The sequence below is a fragment of the Sus scrofa genome, chromosome 6 (genome assembly GCF_000003025.6).
Source record: "Sus scrofa isolate TJ Tabasco breed Duroc chromosome 6, Sscrofa11.1, whole genome shotgun sequence".
Lineage (NCBI taxonomy): Eukaryota > Metazoa > Chordata > Mammalia > Artiodactyla > Suidae > Sus > Sus scrofa.
Genome location: NC_010448.4, coordinates 80,585,819 through 80,607,196, shown reverse-complemented (window position 1 = coordinate 80,607,196; position 21,378 = coordinate 80,585,819). Strand labels below are relative to the sequence as shown.

Sequence of the window (21,378 nt, the reverse complement as noted above, 5' to 3'; positions counted from 1 at the left end):
CCCTCCTACCTTAGGTCAGGATTGGTTGAAAGTCTTTGTGGGTGGGGCTGGTAAGAGCAGCTGCAGAGAGCAGGTGCAGGGCTGGGAGGGGCTCAGAGGTGAGCTGGGTAAAGGGCTCACAGCTTAGCAGGGAGGTGGGGTGAGCGTGAGTGAAGAGCCAGATGCAGGCAGTGCATGCTCAGACCTGAACAAGTGAGAAGTAGGTTAGAGGAGGTCAGAGGAATGAGAGCTGTGAGGCTGGAATTGTCCAGCTGTAGGGAGAAGATGTGGCTTGAATGAGGTTTTGAAGGATGGTTAGATAGGCAGAGTGGAAGGGGAACAGCAAGAGTAAGGGTACTGAGGCAGGAAAGCCTGGGTCTCTCCTAGAAGACAGAAAGGGGTGGAGTGAGATAGTCTCTGTCCAGGAGAGGAGGGAAGTCCAATCCATAGAGAGCCTTGAATGCCAGGATCATGGGCAGAGCCTATGTCCAAGTGGCAGTAGGGAGCCACTGAAGGTTATTGAGCAGGGGAGTGCCATGACTGAGCTTGGGCCAGGCTGAGAGGATATTGGGAGGGAGAACATATGGGGGTGAATCAGAAGGGAAGGGTCTCGATTCCAAGGTCAGTTAAGACTGGAGAAGGACTCTGATCCCATAGGTGGGGGTATATGATATTACATGCAGAAAACCCCTTTAGGCTCCTAGATATCTTGCCTTGAAAGAGGTCTCAGGACATCAGTGGGCAGACCTGCCCTGGAATCCCAGATCTTCTGAGGGACTGAGGGCTATCCCTTCATCCCTCCCATCCTCAGTTTTCTCCTCTGTAAACTGGGCATGATTCAACCTATCTCCAAAGATAAGTGTGAGGATTAATGAGAGAAGGAGCAGAGGGTCTAGCCCCGTGCTTGGGGCATTGTGGGTGCTCAACAGATGGTGTCCCCTCCCCAGCTCCCATTGTGTGGCTGAAACAGAGCTAGACTCAAAGTGGCCCTCCTTTCATGACCAGTTAAATAGAATTTCTGCTCCAGAGGTCATTCATTCATTCACTCATTGTTCAGTCATTCAACCAGCATTCAAGCAGCATTTCTACACACCTACCATGTGCCAGATGCTGGGACACAATTAGTTGAATTAGACTACTGTCTCTTGGCCTTGAAAAGTTTATTTACTTGTTCATTCAGCAATATCCATGGAGCCCTACTGTGTGCTTTGCCTGGGGGAGGGGAGTGCTGTTGGGGGTAAAGTGAGCATGGCTGGTGGGGGAGGGAGTGAATCAGCCCCACAGGTCATGCCTCTGCATCTGGGAAGAGCAGGAACCCAGAGAAGATGGTGTTGGCGCCGTCGATGCCCAGCAGGGAGCTCTTCTCGGTGGCCTGCAGGAAGACGGTCTCCTCCACCTCTAGCTTGAGCACAATGCTGCCCGTGGTGACCTGGAAGGTGTTCTGGACCTGGTCGCAGAAGGTGACCACCTTCCGCACCTGCTCTCGGCCACGCATGAGGTTCACGCACAGGTTCCCTCGAGAGCTGGCATGATAGGTGAAGTAGTAAAGGCCGGGCACCTTGCACGTGAACTTGCCACTTCGAGACTCGTAGTTCTCATTGGCGTTGGTGATCACCTGATCAAAGCGGATGGCCTGGTCTGGCCGCAGGTGGGTGTTGATGGTACGCTTGGCGGAGAAGGCGATTTTCTGTGTGGCCTTGTAGTCTCCGGACTCGCCCTTGGGGCCACGGGCTCCAGGAGGCCCTGGGGTACCTTTGGGGCCGATGGGGCCCTTGGGGCCGACTTTTCCTGGAATCCCAGGAATCCCTGGATCTCCCTTCTCTCCAACCTCATTGTGGTCTCTTACTTGCCCTGGCAACCCTGGAAAGGTGGAGACAAGAGAAGTGAGGGGGCCAGAGATCGCCAAGAACCAGGAAGGACTGGGAGGCAGGGAGTCACCTTGGACTGGTCCCTGCTTTGCTCCAGGCCCCAGTGCCCATGTGAACAAGAGGATAGGATGTCCTCTGAGTCTCCTTCCAGCCCGGCTTTCCAAGTCTGGGACGTGCTTGACAGTGATGGGGACTGATGCCTGTGGGGTGGGGAGCGTGTCTCCTTCAGGAAGGTGCTGGGCCTGCCCCCCTCACCAGCTCATAGAGGCGAGCCTGGAGCAGGGATCAGGAATTCTTGGCACGCATGCTAGCCCTCTCCAACCTGTCCCCGGAGACATGCAGCCTTCATCAATGACTAAATGAGATTATGTGAGGAGAGGGCTTGGCTATGGTTACATAAAGGCATGAACTACATCTTACCGGGGGTGGGGGGGTGGTTATGTCAAGAAGTCTTTTTTGAACCCTGTGGCAACCCAGCAAAGGAATCACGGTCTGCATTTGACAGGTGAGGAAATAGCAATTCAGAGAAGGTGAAGCCACCTACTGGGGCATTAACCCAGGGCTGTGCAACTGCAGTGGATTTATCAGTGAGAGAGCCATGGTTCAGTCTCAGCCTCAGCATTTACTGGGCTCCCTTGGGAAAATCAGTGGCTTTTCTGGACATCCGTTTTCCCATCTGTAAAATGGGATCAGAAAAATCCCTTCCTTGCAAAGTCATTGTGGAAGCCTCAGGAAGCTGATGGATCTGCCCATGTTCTGCCATCTCTAAGGTAGGCAGCTGTGACTGGAGGGTGGGGCCTCTGTCAGTGACACTAGTGTGTCCCCAGAGTCTGCAGTACCTTTCTCTCCCTTGATCCCCGGGGTCCCAGGTATGCCATCAGGGCCCGGTATCCCTGGGATACCCGGGATGCCAGGCATGCAGAAGACCTGGGCCTGGGAGACATGAAGCAGGTTCAGGAGCAGCAGCGGCAGCAGCGCCGGGACGCTGCCCCTCAGGGTCTTCATTGCCACACTGCCTCCGCTGCTTCCTATCGGGGGACCAGAAGATGTGATCAGTTACTACCGTTAGTTCATTCATTCCTTCACTTGTTCCTCTGTTCACCGAGTGTCATGGCCACCAGACCCTGTCCTGGGTGCTAGAGATACAGTGATGAACAAGACAGATGTTCCCTGCTGATCTGGGGCTTGTGTGCTCAGAAAATCAGCCTCAGCCCCTCAGTCTGGTCCTCATCCATTCATGACTCAGATTCCTGAATTAAGCCAGAAGTTGTGCTGGCCACCAAGGAAAGGGGGCTGCAAAGGTGGGCGTGACCAGGGCACAAGTGACCGGCTTGGGCTCTGTCCTACTCCCAGGAGAGGGTGGCTCCGGCTGTGAGCCTGCTTATCTTGCTGGAGGTTTTACAAAATGACGATCTGACCACTTTAATAATCAATGCATTGGGCACTTAGCGAGTGCCAGGCTCTGTGCCAAAGCCTTCACAGGCCATTATCTCATTGAATTTGGTCCTTACGATGGCCCCCTTAGAAAGCGCCCCTGCTTTTTCATTTTACAGTGAAGGAGCTGAGTATTCGAGGGGGTGGACAGCTCAGTCAAGGTCACACAGCCCGGTGTGGCTGGGCTTCAAATCCACTCCCATTGGATCGAAGAGCCGTGGGCTGTTACATTAAGAGGCCTCCCTACCTGGTGGTTAAAACATGGGCTTTGGAGCCGGACATCCTGACAGAAGGAGCTACATCGTGGACTGTACTTAGAGCAGAGTCGGGTATGGGCCTGCCTTCAGCCAAGGCTTTTATTGTTATTATTATTGCTGCTGGTTTGGGGCAGTAAACATTCACCAATGGTGAGAGGCCTGGAAAGCCATACTGCCAGGATCCCAATCAGGCCTCTGCCCCTTCCTAGCTAAGGGCCTGAGGCATGTGACTTCTGTCTGGCTACAGTTTCCCCTTCTAGAAAATGGGGATATGCCAATCTCTACCTCATCAGGTTGGGGGAGGACGGACAAGTTCAGGCTTTCGACGGCCTGACATATAGGAGATGCTTAGTGATATTGGCTATTTTCAGATTACCACCATCCCTGGGAGTGCCCAAGTTCTGGGACACAATGGAGGCTGCTTGGAAAAGTAAGCAAGAATCTGGTCATTTGGGAGACTGGGCTGAGGGCGAGGAGGGCCCTCAGGTGCCGGCAGCCCAGGGGTGAGGAGCTCTGACTGGCTGCTGGGGGTGGGGTGGGGGTTGAGGGGAGCAGGGTCCTGACCAATGATGAGACTCAGACTCCTACCAGGGAGCGGGACGTGGGTGGGGCGATCTGGGTTCTGGCCCATGGCAGGGGCTATGAGTCTCACACTTGGGCAAAGACTTAAAACCCATCTGGTCTGACCACCCTCTGCCTTCACCATCCATGAGCCCCTACACCTCACACAGTCCCCGCATCACCAACACGTCCATCTCCTTCCAGCCCCACAGCCCCTTTCCCCCTGACTTGAAATCAGGCCAACTTGACCTTGGACTCCCCCTCTGCTGCTACTTGGCTGCATGACTTCAGGCAAGTGCCTTAACCTCTCTGAGCCTTTGGCGAAGTTAATTTTGACCGGACAGAGGATTCCAGGAGATGGAATCTGGAACCAGGTCCCTAGTGCAGTGCCTGATCCCATGGCCTCCTCCACCAGCATTACTGAGTTCTCAGTACTAGCTAATAACCCATCCCAACTTTGCCTGCGAGTCAAATCGCTTCCTTGAAAGAGTCACACTGAGCTTTCTCATTAGGTTACCAGGTAATAAGAGAAGGCAGGTGTTGGAGAAATGCTGGGCTGGGTGGAAGAGGACCTGCTTCTAACTTCATCTCTGCCGCTGCCGTATTTTTTTTTCTTTTTTTTTTAGGGCTGCACCCGCAGCATATGAAAGGTCCCAGGCTAGGGGTCGAATCAGAGCTACAGCTGCCGGCCTACACCACAGCCACAGCAATGCCGGATTTGAGCTGTGTCTGTGACCTACACCACAGTTCACAGCAATGCCAGATCCTTAACCCACTGAGCAGGGCCAGGGATCAAACCCACATCCCCATCCCCATGGTCAGGTTCGTAACCTGCTGAGCCACTGACACGTCTTGAACCAGTTGGTGAGCTAGGCACTATCTGAGTTGGTCTCCTTTAGGGCTCCCAGCACCCCTGAAAGATTTTGTTATCCTTGGAGAGGATCCAGGCTGAGAGAGGTTATGCGACTTAGCCCAGACCACCAGCGCCTGAGAGGCAGAAGCAGGGCTTAGCTCCAGTCTCGGTGACCCCAAAGCCTTTGTCCTGCTGGCTCCCATTTTAGGCTGACTCCTCCTCCATTACCTGGGGCTCCAGGTAGCAGCAGGCTCCCAAGATCACCTCCAGAGAGTCTGATACCTGAGGTCTGGGTTTGGGCCCAGGAATCCTCATGGTCAAACACCACAGGGGGCTCTGAGGCAGGGGATTCAGGGCCTGTCATTTGGGAATCACCACCCTCTGCCCTATTGGTCCTGCCAGCCTGTCCCTGTCCCAGTGCTGAGCCCCATCCTCACCTGGGAACCTGATGTCCTGGGATGTCGCTGGGCTCGGCAGCAGTGGGACCGGGAGCCAGGAGCCTGCTGCTCTCAGTCCAAAGCGGAAGTTCCATTCCCCAGACAAACGAGAAGGGCCTTCCCCTGACGGCCCCCTCCCACGGGCCCAGCAGGCCAGTCCCCTCCCGGTCACCCCATTTTGACACTCTTCTGCTGCCTTCAGGCAGTTTCAGGTCCCGTTTCTGCCATCTGGCAGGGTTTACTGTAAGTGAGGGGTGGGTGGCGGGCTGGGTTTCGCTGGCTCAGCAGCTGCGGGGAACAGCAGCTATGGCTGTTCTGGGAGAAGATCCACAACTGCCAAGGCCCCTGACCTCATGAGCTTCTGCAGGGAACAGGGGTGTTCCTCAAATGCAAACATGGTTCGCCTGGTGCCTGAGGGCTGGATTTCGGGTTCAAAACCTCAATTCATATTTTGGCTCTGCCACTTACCAGCCAAACCTCACCTTCTCAGCCACGGGAACCCAAGGGAGCCCCACTTTCCTCTGCTGTGCGCTGGGCCCATAATTACACTTGCTCTACAGAGCGTACAGGGCACTGGGGCACTCAGACCAGAGTGTGAGAAAGAGGACAGCAAACTGTAAAGTGCAGTGCACATATTGATTATTAATATCAGACCTTGTCCCAGGCCTCCCCTTCCCAGGCTCATCTCTTCTGCTTTCTTTCCATCTTGCACCCCTGCTCTTTCTCTGTTCTCAGAAAATAATGTAATAATGAAACATGCATTTTAAATGTGGTCATTATTTATTTATCCCCCTTCCTTGGCTTCCAGAGGGCCTGGAGCTGGTGACAGTAATAGGCTCAGGCAGAAACCTGTTGCTTGTTGATCCTTGGATCCCACCAAGGTAGGGCTGGAGAGGGGTTTGGAGGTCACCCAGCCCATGTGGCTCATTTGGTATATGGGGAAACTGAGGCCCAGAGGAGCAAGAGCCATCACTCAGCAAATATTCTTTGAGGTTCTATGTGCCCTGGAGGTAGAGCTGCCTGCAAATCAGCCCCAGGTCCTGCCCCCAGGGGGTGTCTCTGCTCCTGGAAGAGACTGGTGTTAAACATGGAATGATGGGCGTTCCCATCATGGCACAGTGGTTAAGGAATCTGACTAGGAACCATGAGGTTGCAGGTTCGATCCCTGGCCTTGCTCAGTGGGTTAAGGATCCATTGTTGCCGTGAACTGTGGTGTAGGTCGCAGATGTGGCTCAAATCCCGAGTTGCTGTGACTCTGGCATAGGCCGGTGGCTACAGCTCTGATTAGACCCCTAGCCTGGGAACCTCCATATGCCGTGGGAATGGCCCTAGAAAAGGCAAAAAGACAGAAAACAAAACACAAAACAAAACAAAAACATGGAATGATGCAAAAAGTTCCACTGCTTCTGTGATGAATGTCACAAAAAGTGGCTATGGGAGTCCACACCCCATGCAAGTGGCAGATGCAGCACTCAGAGTCAGGCAGCCCTGGCACCAGGAGGGCAGCCCTCTTCCTGAGGCTTCACCTGAGGCCACATGATGCCCTTCTCAGGGATGGTTCCCCGGTGAGTCCCTGGAGCCACCACAGGTCAGGGCCCTCTTGACATCCGTGCTTGGAGATAGAAAATCACCTGGCTTGTGGATGCTGCCTGATGGAAAGTATGTGTTTACTGCATGGGTGATAGAGAAAGAAGAGGATCATTTGATGAAACCCAAGGGTCTCTAGGCTCTGCCAGCTATAGACCCTCAATGATTTGGTGGCTGGTGACAATGGGAAAAGATGGGCTTGAACTTGGAGTGGAAGCAGCACGAGCCTAGGAACCAGAAGCAGCAGGACAGAGGGTCGGGGCATGGGCTTGGAATTAGCCCCTCCCAAGTCTGAACCCCAGGTCCACCTCTTTCTAGCTCTGTGGCCCCGGGCACGTTTATCGACTGCAGTTTCCGCATCTATGAATCGGGGTCATGGGCACCCACCTCCAGGGGGTGGCTGTGGGGAGCTGGTGAAATAACCCCGCAGTTCCGGGGCCTGAATGCCCGGCCCTTGGTAGACACCCAGTGCAATCCTGGGAGTAGTATGATTTCTCTGCAGAGAAGGTAGAAATCTTGGAGCCCGGATGTACAGAAGCCATGCCTGGATTAGGGATCAGGGGCTAGCAGTCTCTGGACCTTGGCCCCTGGGTGGGAGCCAGTTGGTCTGTACTCTTAAAATCGTTGGCTTAGATCCCTGATAGAGAGGGGACTGTCCCTGCAAATGGTGGACAAGAAACCTAAGACCTTTTAATGTCCCTTGGTCTGAAAGAGGCTCCCTGCCCCTCGGGGAGCCTTATTCCAGCTTTCGTCTCACCCTTGCTGGCCCCCCTTAAAAACCCTCCCCCAGCTCCCCTCAAGCCCAGCCGACTAGCTGGCATTTTCAAAGCCCTGTCTCTCCTGACAAAGAGAGAACAACAAGGAAACAATTATGGAAAACAAAAATGGCACAAAAACGGTCGTTTCCAAAGTACAGTTTTCTGATCTGACACTGTGGCCTACATAAACGGTGTATTGATTTTTTAAACAAAAGAGAAATGAGAAGAAAGTTGTATCACTTGGGGCATTGCCGGGCGGACTGCTAAGTGGTTGGTTGCTAGAGGTGCATGGTGAGTGGAGTGGCCCCACAACCCTGGCCTTGGCAATTGTCCCTGCCAGAGGCTCTCAGACTCTGTGAACCAGGATGGGTTCCTAGGCCCTGGTCTCTGTTGTTGCTGTGTGTGTGTGTGTGTGTGTGTGTGTGTGTGTTCATCTCTCCTTCTCATCTGATACATTTCCCATGCCCCTACTATGCACCAGGTGTGTGTCAAAGGGCCCCCCCTCAAAGATGCTCATAGTCCAGTGGGGGAGGGGCAGGCTGCAGGGAAAGAAGTACATGAAAGCCAGTTGGTGGACCATATGCACTGACTTCACCTGGCAAACTGCCTACCCACCCACAGCTCCGTCCTCCCCAAACCTTTATAAAACAGGCATGGGTCCAGAAATCTGTTTTTGTTTTGTAAATAAGCCGGCAGATAATTTCGTTGCATCCCCAGATTTGGAAAGCTGGGCTCTAATGAGTTGCGAGTTTGTGGTCCATGTCGACGGAAGGTACTATGCACATACCAACGGGAGAACCAGGGAAGGCTTCATGGAGGAGGTGGTCTTTGGGTTAATTCCCAACAGCTGAGTGTGTACTATCCAGGTGGGTGGAGGATTTGTGTGGGTGGGATGGGGCCTCTACAGAAAGAAGGAGCATCATGGGCCAGGCTGTGGAGGTGTGAGATCTCTTCTCTTACCAACAAAGGGGCCAAAGTGGATGGTGGTGATTGGAGAGCTGGGCTCCAGCCCCTGCTGTTACAGCCCGTCTCATGCCTCTTTGAGCTCCGTGGGGTCTTTGTGGAACCAATCTGAGAGCCCAGCCAGGCTGGGGTAGTTCTCCGTGGCCTGAGTGAGCCTCAGGTCTCACTGGGCTCCAAGGCCAGACCTGCCATCTGCACAGGAATGTTGCACTTTTTGTCTTTTTGAACCCAAGCTGTCAATCGCTTCCTGTAGTTCACACAGTGAAAGTGCTGAAGCTCACGCTGGCTTCCTGCTCCTCCAACAAGGACTGGGGCAGCTGGGCCCAACTGTCAGCAACTTCACAGTGAAACCTTGACACTGTGGCTGTGGGCACAATTGTTTGGGGGGGCTGCCAGAGTCTCAGTTATTTAGGGTAAATCAGAGTCTTACTCTCTCCCTCCCCGATTCGTGCCCACCCAGTGCATAGTTACAAAAATTAAATAATCGAATAGACGGGTTAGTATAATGCCTGGTGCATAGCGAGTGCTCAATAAAGCTTAGCTACTATAACTTTTTAATCCCCTCATTCATTTACTCTTTTAGTCATTCATATACCCGCTATTCATACATTCACACCAATTCACTCATTAATTCAGCACAAACTCATTTGTACTGGGCCTTCCTAAGCCCAAACCCCTTCTATGATGGGTGCTCCCCAAATTCAGCATTGGTCAGCGTAGGTCTGGGAGTTCAAACACACTCCCATTTACCTGTGGGCAAGGATACATTTAATGACAGCAGTGCTTCTCACCTGAGCAAGTGACAGCAGTCCCAAGTGCATGGGACACGCCCCCAACCTGGGGACCTCATGTGACCTTCAGCCACATTTGAACACCTCCCCCAAATGGCCAAATGGTGCTAAACGCTGCAACCTTGGCACCAAGCTTAACAGAACACCAACTAGATGCTTGAATCTAGAGCCCAGAGATGGCAGGGGCAAAGAGGAGGATGAGGGAACTGCTTCAACGATCCGGCGGTGAAGAACCAGAGCTGTGTGTTATTTGTTGACTGATTTATTTATGAATCTCCCTGCCTCTTCCAAGACTTGGAAAGAAACTAATGACAGTACCAGAAAGTGTCGGTTAAGTATCAAAGCAGTGACTACTGAAGGAGTTCAGAGGAGGGCGAGAACTCATGGGGTAGGATGGCAGGGTGGGCTTCCTGGAGGAGGAGTCCATCCAGTGGCGAGAATGGCCTGAGCAAGGATGTGGCACAGCAGGCTCTTGCGGGAAAGCTGAGGGAGGTGGGGTGGCCCCAGGGTGGGAGCAGGCCTGCCCGCCCTAGTTAGGGAAGAGCAAGAAGCCGGAGAAGATGCTGTCGGAGCCCTCCATGCCCACCAGGCCATTGTAGTCGTTGACTCCCAGCCACACCTGCTCGCCCTCCTGCAGCCGCAACAGCACACCGCCCGAGCTGACCTGCTTGCTATTAGACATGTGGTCACAGAAGGTGATCACCTTGAAGCCGTTGCGGTAGAGCAGCATACACAGGTTGGCCGTGTGTGATGTGTAGTAGACAAAGTAGTAGAGGCCGGGGACTTTGCAGGTGAACTTGCCAGTGTTGATGTCATAATCCCCCTGCGGGTTGGTGATGACGTTGTTGAACTTGACCAAGCTGTTGGCCGCTGGGTACTGGGCCGTCTGCCGTGTGACGGAGAACACTGACTGGTGCTTCTGCTTATATCTTCCCTCCTCACCCGGCTCCCCACGGGGTCCCATGACTCCGGGAGTCCCTGGAATCCCAGGGGTTCCCATGGGACCATTTTTTCCAGGAAGGCCAGGTTTGCCGGGATCTCCCTTCTCACCCTTGGGTCCACGTGTCCCAGGGATAGCTGGGATTCCTGGGGAGAGAGCAGGTGACAAGGAAGGGATGGGGCAGGGGATAGGGAAGAGGGACAGGGCTGTCCTCCAGGGGACACTCCCCCAGGGTTTGGTCTCTGGAATCTCTTTCCCCCAGACGGCCCATGCACCTGGGAGCAGTGTGCGGGGAGTAAGAGGGGAGGGAAGAGCTTATAAGCAGGTCAGAAAGGAGGGAGACCCTGGTTCGAGCCCTGCCTCCCTGTGCTCTGGCCCTCTGAACTTGGCTAAGGCACAGCCTGGTCTCTTGGCCTCAGTTTCTTTCTTCCTTCCTTCCTTTCTTTTTTTTTTTGGTCTTTTTGTCTTTTTAGGGCCATACCCATGACATATGGAGGTTCCCAGGCTAGGGGTCTAAGTGGAGGTGTAGCTGCCAGCCTGCGTCACAGCCACAGCCACAGCAACACCAGATCTGAGCCACGCCTGCGACCTACACCACAGCTCATGGCAAGGCTGAATCCTTAACCCACTGAGCAAGGCCAGGGATCAAACCCACAACCTCATGGTTCCTAGTCGGGTTCATTTCCCCTGTGCCATGACAGGAACTCCTTGGCCTCAGTTTCCACATTTGTGATGGAGAGGCTGGGACCAGGCAGCTCAGGAGGCAGGACAGCAGGGCAGGACCTCAGAGGCCATGACTCTCAGCCCATGGACAGCACATGGCCACAGATACCTCCTCACCTGAAAGTCTAGGTTCTTAGTTTTTCTTGACGAAAACCAGAAGGTTGGTCAGAGGCAGATTTCCTGGAAAGCTCTTAAAACTTAAGCTTCAGACCCCATTAACTTGCACAGACCCTTTCAACGCCCTTTGCATAATTTTATAATTTTGTCAACATTTTCTGTTGAAATAATTACAGATTCACAGGAAGTTGAAAAAAAAAAAAAAAAGACAAAGAAGTCTCATGTACCTTTTACCTAGTTTTCCCCAAACTTTCATAACTAAAGTATGAAATCAAACTCTGAGAAGGACACGCCTGGGAGCCAGAGCTCTTCCTTTTCTTGTACTCCTTGTATGTGTGTGGTTCTAATACAGTTTGTGTAGTTTATGTAACCCCACCCCAATCAAATGTAGCCCTAACTTTTGTTATAATTTTTTTAAAGAGGCTCCTCAACATTTTATAAGCTTTAGGGCCCCACAAAATCTGTTTCTGTGTCTGAGCTAGAACCATCCAGGCCAGCTGAGCACGTGGGGACCACTGGGGACCACCCGGTGGAGCCACAGGCTGCTCTCTCCAGCTACCCCCCCCAACCCCCGCAACCTGCTCCTATGAGAGTAAGCCAGCTTCAATGTCCCGCGTGTTACTAATGAGGAAACTGAGGCCAGAGACTTGCCCAAGGCCATGAAGCCAGTAGGAGGTGGAGTCAGGACTCAAGGTCACGTCTGGCTAAGTCCTAGCTTATTACTGCCCAGATTATCTGATTATCTGAGCCTCCTTTCCCGAGCTGCTTCTCCCCTTGTCCAAACCACACTCATCTTTTAGGGCCTGACTCTAGTCTCCTCTTCCAGGAAGCCCTCTCTGACTATCCCTGCTGGCCCTCCTGGCTGCTTCCTCCTCTGACTTCCTCTGGGGCGGGTGTCTGGGCAGACCTACTGTGACAGATCCTTTGTGGCCTGTGAGCCTTTTAGGTCCCAGGGTGAGGAGTGGGGAAGCAGAACCCAGCAGACCCAGGCTTTAGGCCCTGTGACCTCCCCTCCCAGAGCCTCTGTTTGCCCAACTGAGATAAGGGCATAATAGAACAGATCCCGTGGAGCAGCTGGAAGAGTGGGGTAGGAGGATGCATGAGCCATAAGCTCCTAGGCAGCTCCCAGCACTGTCAGGTCCTGGTGATGGCTGTCAGGATGCTGACCAGGCTGCACATCTCATCCTTAGGGTCTGTCTTCCAGCAGTTGACTGGGAGGGGCAGGCATGGCAGTGGGGAGGGGGCTTGGGAGTTGGACAGGATTCCCATGTGTGACTTCCTTCTGGCAGGTTGCTCGATCTCTCTGAACTTCAGCTTTGACATTTGTAAAATGGGTGTAAATTGCTTTTTTGAAGGATTTTGACCTCTGGTTCTTATTTGTAAAGTAGAGTGAATTTTATCTACCCCACAGGATGGATATAGGTACAGCTTTTGGAACGGTGCCCGGCACACAGTAGGACTCAAAAAGTGGTGGCCATTAGCCATCCTGGGCAGCGAGATGGCAAGAGGCAGCTGTGAAGTACAGGGTCCTAGAAAAATGGCAGGCCCGGGAGCTTCACTCAGCTCACCAGGACCTGGAGCCCTTCCTTCCGGAATGTTGGTGCAATTCCACTCTATGGCCAGGAGGGACAATGACAGTGGAAAATCCCCAAGGACATTCCTCTCCACTGGCCTCCCTCACCCACTGCCTCTGCCACCCAGCCCTGTCACCCCTGCCCAGCGCCACCCCAACCTCCCCTGCCCCTGCTCAGGACACACTCCATCCCCTTGAAGTGCACCTGCTCACAGACAAGTCACCCCCAGACTCCCGCTCTGGCCCAACACCAGTGCCCATTTCTGTCCTCGGCCCACTTTGCTCATGCTAGGGCTTGCCGGGAAACTCCGACAGAAGATTCTGTGGCTGTGATCCTGACTGCTTACCCCCACCCCTCCAACTACCCAGAATCCTAGGGAGGGAGGTGAGCACAGATCTCTGATGAGAATGATGATGACAACAGCTGTGACAACCACAGCCCTCGCTCACTGAGACTTGCCACATGCAGGGATTATTTGATATTTGATCTTATTAATCTTCATGGCACCCCCCCCACCCCCCATGCGGTAGGAGCTGCCACCTCTCCATTTTACAGATGAGGAAACCGAGGCACTATAATGTTAAGTACCTTGAGCAAATTCACATGGGGGAAGTAGTGGGAGTGGGACTTGAACCCTGGCCATCTGGGCATTGTATACAGTCTCTGCCTGAGCCCCACATTCCCCTCCACGGTCCATGTTGCTGGGCAGGTAGTTGGCGGGGCCGGGGGGTGGGGGTAGAGTTGCAATAGCGTTTTGGAATTTGCCAAAGGTGCTCACCTGGATCATCCCCTGTGATCCTCCCCGCTCCCTCCCAGGGCCTGTGCTCCCCTTCTCTCCCTATGATCAGATGGGGAAGTTGAGGAGCAAAGAGGTGAACCATGGGGGGCCTGAGGATTGGGATCTGAGGGGAGAGGGCTAGACCTGCCACCAGGGTTAAGACTCTGCCCTGGAAGCCGGTGTGGCCAGAAGGACCACCGTCCTTGCCATCAAGCTGCTGTCCCCCCTCCCCCGGAGTTGGCCCCGGATGGACACTCCGATGCCTGCCCCCAGGCCGGCAGACTCACCTGGCTCACCCTTGGGCCCTGGCAGTCCATCATGCCCATCCTTCCCGGGGGCCCCAGGCAGGCCCGGTATCCCAGGGATCCCATGGCATCTTAAGTTGTCCTGGCCTTCAAGTGGCAGTGCCAGTAGAAGCAGCAGTAGGTTTAGTACCAGAAGGGGCCAGGAGCTGGACCCCATGTCCATCTGGGGAAGGAGCTGGGTGGGGAGAGAGCTGAGTCGGCCCCCAGCCCCTCGCCCACCCTCCTCACCCTCTCCCCCCAGGGGCCGTCCTCCTCAGCCGTCAGGAGCCTCCCTCCCTTCCCCAGGCCCTCGCCCCTTGGGAGCACACCGCAGATTGGGATGGAGACCCTCCCTCTTCTCACAGGTCAGGCTGTCCCTGGGGCCATGTTTCAGGAGGGTGGCGGGGGTGGGGGTGGGGGAATTGCCATTCGCCCTCACCTGGACAGGTGGGAGGTTTCTGGTCTGGTCACAGGATGTCCTCAGGTCTGCTTTTCTTCTCCAAGGCAGGAGGACACCGAGTCGGAGTGGATGCAGCAAGGAGGGCCCGGAACAGACTGGGCGGCCCCCTCCCCGCCCCTCCCCCTCCCCTCAACACCACATCCCCTTTCCCATAATTTTTCCTGACTCAATACTTTCTTTTGGGTGCTGAGCCAGACTGACCACAGGGACGCCCCTGTGTCCCTCCACCTTCAGGTCATGAGTGTCCGAAATGAGGAAATTGTTCACTGCCCCGGATCTGGTAAATTGCGTGTGTATGGGTGTGCATGTGAACTTCCGCCTCCTGGGCAGACTTCCCCCAGAATCAAGTTCAGCCCATCTAATGCCCACCCTGCCCCTGTTGCCATTTACTGTGCCCGAGCGAGACTCAGTTGTTTCACAAGATCCCCAGGAGGAAGTTATAACCCCCCCCCTCCCACTTTACAGATGAGGGCACTGAGGCCCAAGGAGGTGAAAAATCCTTGCCCAAAGTTGCATACTGAGTGCTTTCTTGGGGTCCAAGCCTTGCTCACACCCCTCTGCGTAGCTGCCTCCAGAAACAAGCCTCATATGCATTTGTCAAGTGGCAGGTCTTATTCTAGAAACTTCCATATGCCTCCTCCTATTTGCCCTAGTTGGGGGTGGACACTCAGGGCAAGCTTTGCTGGCAGGCAGCCTGCTGTGGAGTCAGCAGCCTTGGGGTATCCTTCCAACCCTGCCCTGAGGCCTTCAGCAAACCATCGGTTCTCAGGCCTCAGTCTTCCCATCTGTATACAGGGTGGTGGGAGAGGCCCAGGTTTTGCATGTCAGTGCCTCTACCTTTGCTGGGGCTCCGATGATCCCACTCTCCCTGCCAGCACCGCCTCCCTCACCTCCATCTCCAGCCCCCTGCCTCTGGTCTTGGAGCCCAGTATGGCTGGTGAGGGGTGGCCAGTTGGGGTCAGGCTGGCAGGGCTGAGAGATGCCCCCTCCTCTCCTCTTCTCCTCACATGAGATTCTGGGGGGGTGGGGCAGTGGAGGGTTCCAGACTGACTCCACTCCTGCCACCCATGTGAGTGGGTGGTTGGATCTCCCTGAGCGTTGATACCTCCTCTGTACCTGGGGGTTTCCAGTAGCTTCCGTGCAGGGCAATGCTAAGGCACACAAGTGCTTAGCCCTGGGCTGGTCACGGGTGGGAGTTTGGAGCCCTGCCCCTGCCTGGCTGAGTGACTCCCAGGGCCTCAGGCTCCCCGGCTGTCCCTCTATCCTGTGACACACGGCTACAGAACGCCACAGGGACAAGAGAAAGGATGTGAATGTTCTTGGCCCCGGAATTTCCAAGTGGGCAGGGGGCTGGGAAGAGCATAAATGAGGGACACAGAAGTATGGGGGGTGGGGGACCTAGCCCGATAACACCCAGGGCTCCCATTTTCCACCCTCACCTCCTTTGTGCCATGGTCTGTCTTGTCCGGCAGGTGGCAGCCTCAGCCCGCGCTCAGCCCTCCCCTGCCCCTCCCACCTGGCCAGCCTGGCTGGGTCCTCTGCTTCCAGAGGGGCTAGAGATTTGCTTTGGCGAAGAGGGGTGGGTATGGGTGGAATTTATGGTAAGACGCTGCGGGGCTCCCTGCACCCATTTCTATCTAGACTGGAATCTCCAGCTACTTCTGGGGCCTCCACTCCTGACATTGTCTTTGAGCCGCATTGCAATGAAAGATGCCCTCCACTTTGGGGTCAGGCGGACCTGGTTCAAATCCAGGCCCTGCCACCTTCTGGCAGTGTGACCTTGGCAGATGTCTCCTTTCGTTGAGCCTCAGTGTCCTCACCGATTTTGCTGGGATTAAATCCTGGGTGGCTATGAAATGTCCAGCCCACAGCAGGTGCTCACAGCTCTGTCTCTTCCTGGTCTATGGGTGTGTGTGTGCTGAGCAGGCAAGGGGAGAGCTGGGGCAGAGTAGAGGCCCAAAGGGGGCTGAGGGGTCCAGCACTGCCCCGGCGCTGCACAGCCTTGCTCTCTTCTTCCTGTCTCCCAAAGGATGTGGATGGGGCTGGTCAGCCCCAGGAGAGGGTCTTGAGTGGGTGTGGGAGGTGGGGGTTGGGGTTGTGGGGATGTGAGCACCCCAAGGGGAAAGTGTGAGAGGATTGGGGTATTTCTAAGGCAGATGCTTGGCGGTGGGACAGGAGAGCGTGTGCCCCTGTGTATGCATGTTAGGGGTGTGTCCGGGACGGGTGTGTGTGAGCACACTACTGATGGTTGATGGGGGCACCTGGGTTCGGAGGTGGGGGTGCATGGATAGGACACTCGTGTCTCCCTGAGTGTGTCTGTGGGTTTGAAGGTGTGAGGAGTGTGTCCAGGGCTGTGGCCAGTGGGTCTCAGGGAGCCTTGTGTGCGTGAGGAGTCTTGGTCCATGTGCATCTTAGGAGGTGGGTGGGTGTGTGTGTGTTGTGCAAAGGTCAAACCCGCTTCCTCTGGGAAAAAGCACAGGGTGTTGGACAGTATCAGGACAGAACTTCTAGTCTCCTTATTTTCCTCACATACAAAGGATGTAGTGGGGCTTTTTGCTTCTGAGCAGCATCCAGACAGGCCAAGTGAGACCCTGGAAATGCATCACGAACATTCCTGACCCTCCCCATCCCCGGTCCAGGTGGGCTGCCCAGCAGGCAGCTGCCCCAGGCTGGACTCAAGCGATCTGGCTTCGGAAGGATTCTGGAAGCCCTTGGACCAATTGCTCCCCCTGCTCTGGGCCCCGCCCCTGCCTTTCTGGCTTACGGTTGGAAAGAACACATGTCATTTGCCAGGTGTGTGGCTGTGGAGGTTGGTGAGGGCAGTGGGTAAACGCACAGGATTGGGTGTCATTAAGAGATGGGATCCAATCGAGCTCCTCCATTTACTCATGACCTTGTGCTTTAAGTTCACGGCTAGGCTCTGTTTTGTTATTTGTAAAATAAGGTCATAATACCTACCTCAGAGTCAACTGTAAACATGAAAAAATATATCATTATGGCTAAAACATATGTGGCCCTTCCTATGTATCAGATGTTGCTCTGCAGTTTTCATGCAGAAAGTCATTTAATCCTCCAAACAATCCTTCGAGGTGGGTGCCATCAGCATTTCCTCTTTATAGATAAGGAAACCGCATCCACTGAAGTCAGGTAAAAGGCATTTCACTGGACAACTAGTAAACAGTGGCCCAGGATCTGAGCCTGGGCTGAAGAGGCTCCTGCCACCCGCTAAATTCTAATTGTAAAATACCAAACACAAGCCTGACTTGTAAGCACGCAATAACTATTGTCATTCTTTGGAATTTTTTTTTTAAGGACCACATCCACAGCATATGGAAGTTCCCAGACTAGGGGTCGAGTCAGAGTGGTAACTGCCGGCCACAGCCACAGCCACAGCCACAGCCACAGCCACAGCAACACAGGATCCAAGCCCATTCAATCTACATCACGGCTCATGGCAAGGCCGGATCCTTGACCCACTGAGCGAGGCCAGGGATCGAACCTGCATCCTCATGGTTCCTAGTAGGGTTCGTTACCGCTGAGCCACAACGGGAACTCCCTGTTGTCATTCTTAAGCCTCCCTCCCGAAGCCCAGAGAAGCAATGGAAACTCAAGCTCATCAGACGTGATGGACTCATGGTATTTTATTCCAGAAAAAGATTTGAGAAATGATCTCCCTTTAGGCAGCTAAAGCAACAGCACCCCCACTTTACAGAGTGGAGCATAGCCACCACAGAGGTGGCCTGAGTAGGCCAGGGTCACACAGCGGGAAGCAGAGGCCGTGGTGGGGAGGCGGGTAGGGGGGGTCTTTTTCTGGCTCAGGTGGAGGGGAAGATGAGGAAGCCGCTGAAGACGCTGTCCGCTTCTGAACCCTGGTAAATGCGGCCCTTATTGGGGTCTCTTTGGATCCAGACCTTGTCTCCCCGCTGGAGCTGGAGCACCGTGCCCCCAGACACCACCTGGAAGAGTCCCTTGCTGTTGAAGTCACAGAAGCCCAAGGACTGCTGGACCTGGTCTCTCCTAGAGGACATGATGTACAGGCAGAGGTCCCACTTGGACACCACCTGGAAGGTGAAGTAGTAGTAGCCTGGCACATCGCAGATGAACTGGCCCAGCTGGCTCTTGTACGCGCCCTCCTGGTTGGTGATGACCTCATCGAAGATGACCACGTTGCCGCTCGTCGGAGGATTCTGTCGCACGGCCGAGAAGGCCGGCCGGCGCTGGTCCTTGATGTTTCCCGGGTTGCCCTTGATGCCCTTCAACCCTGGGAGGCCCGGGAGCCCTGGAGGGCCGCTGGGCCCCGGGTAGCCCATTCTGCCAGGTTTTCCAGGGGACCCAGACTCCCCCTGGTCTCCTTTAAGGCCGCGGATGCCAGTCTGAAAGGCAGGGGCTCCTGCGGAGAGAAAGGCCAGATTGGGAGTGAGCGTCTAGTCTCCTCCCATCCTCTAGGAGGTGGCTGGGACCCCGAATGGCTGTGAGATAGAGGATAGAGGTGAGTCTGTGCCTTCAAGACATGGATCCTGACGCTGTGTGACCTTGGGCCCGTGTCTCAATATCTCTGAGCCTCAGCGGCTTTATCTGTAAAATGGAGAGGAATGTGAACAAGGCCTTGGGAAAGTGTCAGGTTGTGGGAAAAGCAGGACATTGGCTTCTCCACTGTACGCCTGTCCACAGCCATGTTCTCCACGCCCTACCAGGGCTCTGCCCTTGACTTCTTCAGGTTCGGGGACTACATGTAGGATGCCTGGGTGCAGACTGTTGTAAAGGTCTCTGCAGGTCTTTCTGGGCTGCTATGCACTGGGAGATGTGTGGGGATTGCTGGAGACTTTCCTTTTGTCCCAGCCCTTTTTCTAGAGTGTGAGTTTTTGATGCCTGAAGGAGCTGGGAAAGGGGAAGCAGGAACAGTGTGTGTGTGTGTGTGTGTGTGTGTGTGCGCGCGCGCGCGCGTGCGCGCGTGTTGGGGGCAGGGGGTGGGAGCTGGAAGCAGAAAGGAGAGCTGCCGTTAACTGATCCCTCTCTATGTGCCAGGTGAGATTATTTGTCCATTTTACAGATGAGGAAACTGAGTCTCAGGGTGGTAACTCACTCAAGGTTGCACTGCAAGGCAAGAACTCTTGAGTCTGAAGCCTGGGGCGTTCATCTTTCTGGTAACTGAGCAAAGGCCAAGGATGGGGCCGAGCTCTGGGACCCTTCCTGTTCATTGCTTGCAGGGACCCACTCTCCAGAGGAGAACGGTGAGGCTGAAGGAGGAGGACGACCCAGGGAGTAAAGGGGACACAGAGGGGCCTGGGAGCCTGTGGACATGGCCCTGGGAGAGGACTAGAACCCCCTCAGCCCCTGGGGCCAAGAGCAGAGACTGGAGGGGCTACCTGTGGGGGCCCAGGTGGACTCCTGTCACTCAGGGCCTCCCTGAGCCTCCACTCTGGAGGACAGGCCAGGCCAGGCACAGGGATGAAGAGCTGGGGTCCAGGGGGACCGCTTACCCGGCTCTCCTCGTTCTCCCTTGGGGCCTGGCCGCCCGGGTCGGCCGGGTTTTCCTGCGGCCCCGTCCCTCCCGTCCAGATCTCGGCACGTGTCCTGGGCCGCCGAAGAGGCCAGGGATACGGCCAGCACACTGATCATGATCACCAGCCAGCCCCGGGGGGCTTCCATGATGCCGCTGTGGAGACATGGGCAGGGCCTGGGCAAGCTGGACATCGCACACTCATGCACGCCCACCTCACACCCTTGAATGTCCCCCGCCACAATGATACGGCACACACACCCCCCTCGAGGGCCTCCGATGTCCTCCCGCCTTGCAGCCCAGGACCGCAGACTCACACAGATACACACAAGCAACTGAGCGTACCCGTCTAGTTACACACTCAGACGCATGAACACAGCTTCTCACCTACACACCTACACAGCCCAGTAAGCACACACAGAAAGCCACGACACAGCCTGGACACAAACTGACTCACTCCATCCGTCACTCACCTGGACACACACAGCCATGTACTCCTACAGATGAGCTATGCCACTGGACAAATATTTATTGAGCACCTGCTCCCTGTTTAATTAACACCCTCTCACCCAGATGGCAGAGCTGGGCATGCACCCGGAATTCACAAACACCTGACACACACACACACACACACACACACACACACAGCTGCTCCCTCCTTTACACACTTGGCCCCTTTCAGCACCCACTGGAGGAGAGGTGGCTGACTGTCACATACTGTCCCCCCCGTGGGACCCCTCTGCTGGACTCGGACGCACCCCCTTTTCCCAGCTTCTTGTCTTTTGGGAGACCAGGACCCAGGAACTCCGGCCAGAGCTGATGGGTCTGGCACCACGTCCCAGACTCCCCCAAGCCCCTGGAGTTAAGATCCCCCCACTTGCTTGTCCTGGGTTCTGGATCAGCGCCCCCACCCCCACCCCGAGCAACCCTGTCCTGGCAAAGACCCAGTGAGCAGCGCTCTCCCTCCCTCCTTCCCTGGTCCAGCCTCCTGTGCCAGCTCCCCTGCTTCCCTGAACTCCCCAGCCCCCTCCCTCTCAGGCACGGGCCTCACCTGCCTCTCGTCGTCAGTGCACTGGACACTCCTGCCCTTCACGCAGGGACCTGTGTGGGACACCCAGTAGGGGCGGTGCTGGCCTCTGGCCGAGTTTCGCATCCCTTCCCATTTCCCCTTCTCCCTCCCTGGAACTGCCCCAGGGGCCAGAGGCATGCAAAGGTCATTTTGAGCAGACCTCAGCAAGACTGGGCCATGGGACATCCGACCCCGCCACAGCTGGTGTGGGGGCAGGGACAGCAAGATCAAAATCCAGGTCCACAGGGAGGGGGTGGTGGAGGGGGTACTGGGTGGGGCTGTGAGACCCAGAGAGGCATAGAAATCGAGGCAGAAGTATTGTTTTTTGTTTGTTTTGTTTTTGTTTTTTAAAGTATAGTTGATTTACAATGTTGTGCTAATTTCTGCTCCAGAGGAACCTTTAGTAGCTGGTGAGCCTTTTTTCATGGTTGTGAAAGCAGCATGT

At 55.0% G+C, this 21,378-nt stretch overlaps 3 protein-coding genes across 6 annotated transcripts; all 3 read right to left on the bottom strand.

Annotated features, from left to right (window-relative positions):
- C1QB (complement C1q B chain) lies at positions 1,121-5,517 on the bottom strand. 2 transcript variants are annotated; one of them, XM_021093342.1, is made up of 4 exons: positions 5,390-5,428; positions 2,687-2,875; positions 1,918-2,047; positions 1,123-1,839 (listed from the first exon to the last, which is right to left on the bottom strand). In XM_021093342.1, the coding sequence occupies exons 2-4, from the start codon at positions 2,789-2,791 to the stop codon at positions 1,265-1,267; spliced, it is 810 nt and encodes a 269-aa protein (XP_020949001.1). In that variant the 5' UTR covers positions 2,792-2,875; positions 5,390-5,428; the 3' UTR covers positions 1,123-1,264. The 2 variants fall into 2 exon arrangements, with proteins under 2 accessions (NP_001231212.1, XP_020949001.1); NM_001244283.1 differs by lacking the exon at positions 1,918-2,047 and having other exon boundaries at positions 1,121-1,839; positions 5,390-5,517.
- Positions 9,733-14,606, bottom strand: C1QC (complement C1q C chain). 2 transcript variants are annotated; one of them, NM_001244286.1, is made up of 3 exons: positions 14,344-14,466; positions 13,908-14,100; positions 9,733-10,574 (listed from the first exon to the last, which is right to left on the bottom strand). In NM_001244286.1, the coding sequence occupies exons 2-3, from the start codon at positions 14,086-14,088 to the stop codon at positions 10,018-10,020; spliced, it is 738 nt and encodes a 245-aa protein (NP_001231215.1). In that variant the 5' UTR covers positions 14,089-14,100; positions 14,344-14,466; the 3' UTR covers positions 9,733-10,017. The 2 variants fall into 2 exon arrangements, with proteins under 2 accessions (NP_001231215.1, XP_020949253.1); XM_021093594.1 differs by lacking the exon at positions 13,908-14,100 and having other exon boundaries at positions 9,735-10,574; positions 14,344-14,606.
- On the bottom strand, positions 17,984-20,938 carry C1QA (complement C1q A chain). 2 transcript variants are annotated; one of them, XM_021093596.1, is made up of 3 exons: positions 20,338-20,917; positions 19,845-20,020; positions 17,984-18,754 (listed from the first exon to the last, which is right to left on the bottom strand). In XM_021093596.1, the coding sequence occupies exons 2-3, from the start codon at positions 20,011-20,013 to the stop codon at positions 18,180-18,182; spliced, it is 744 nt and encodes a 247-aa protein (XP_020949255.1). In that variant the 5' UTR covers positions 20,014-20,020; positions 20,338-20,917; the 3' UTR covers positions 17,984-18,179.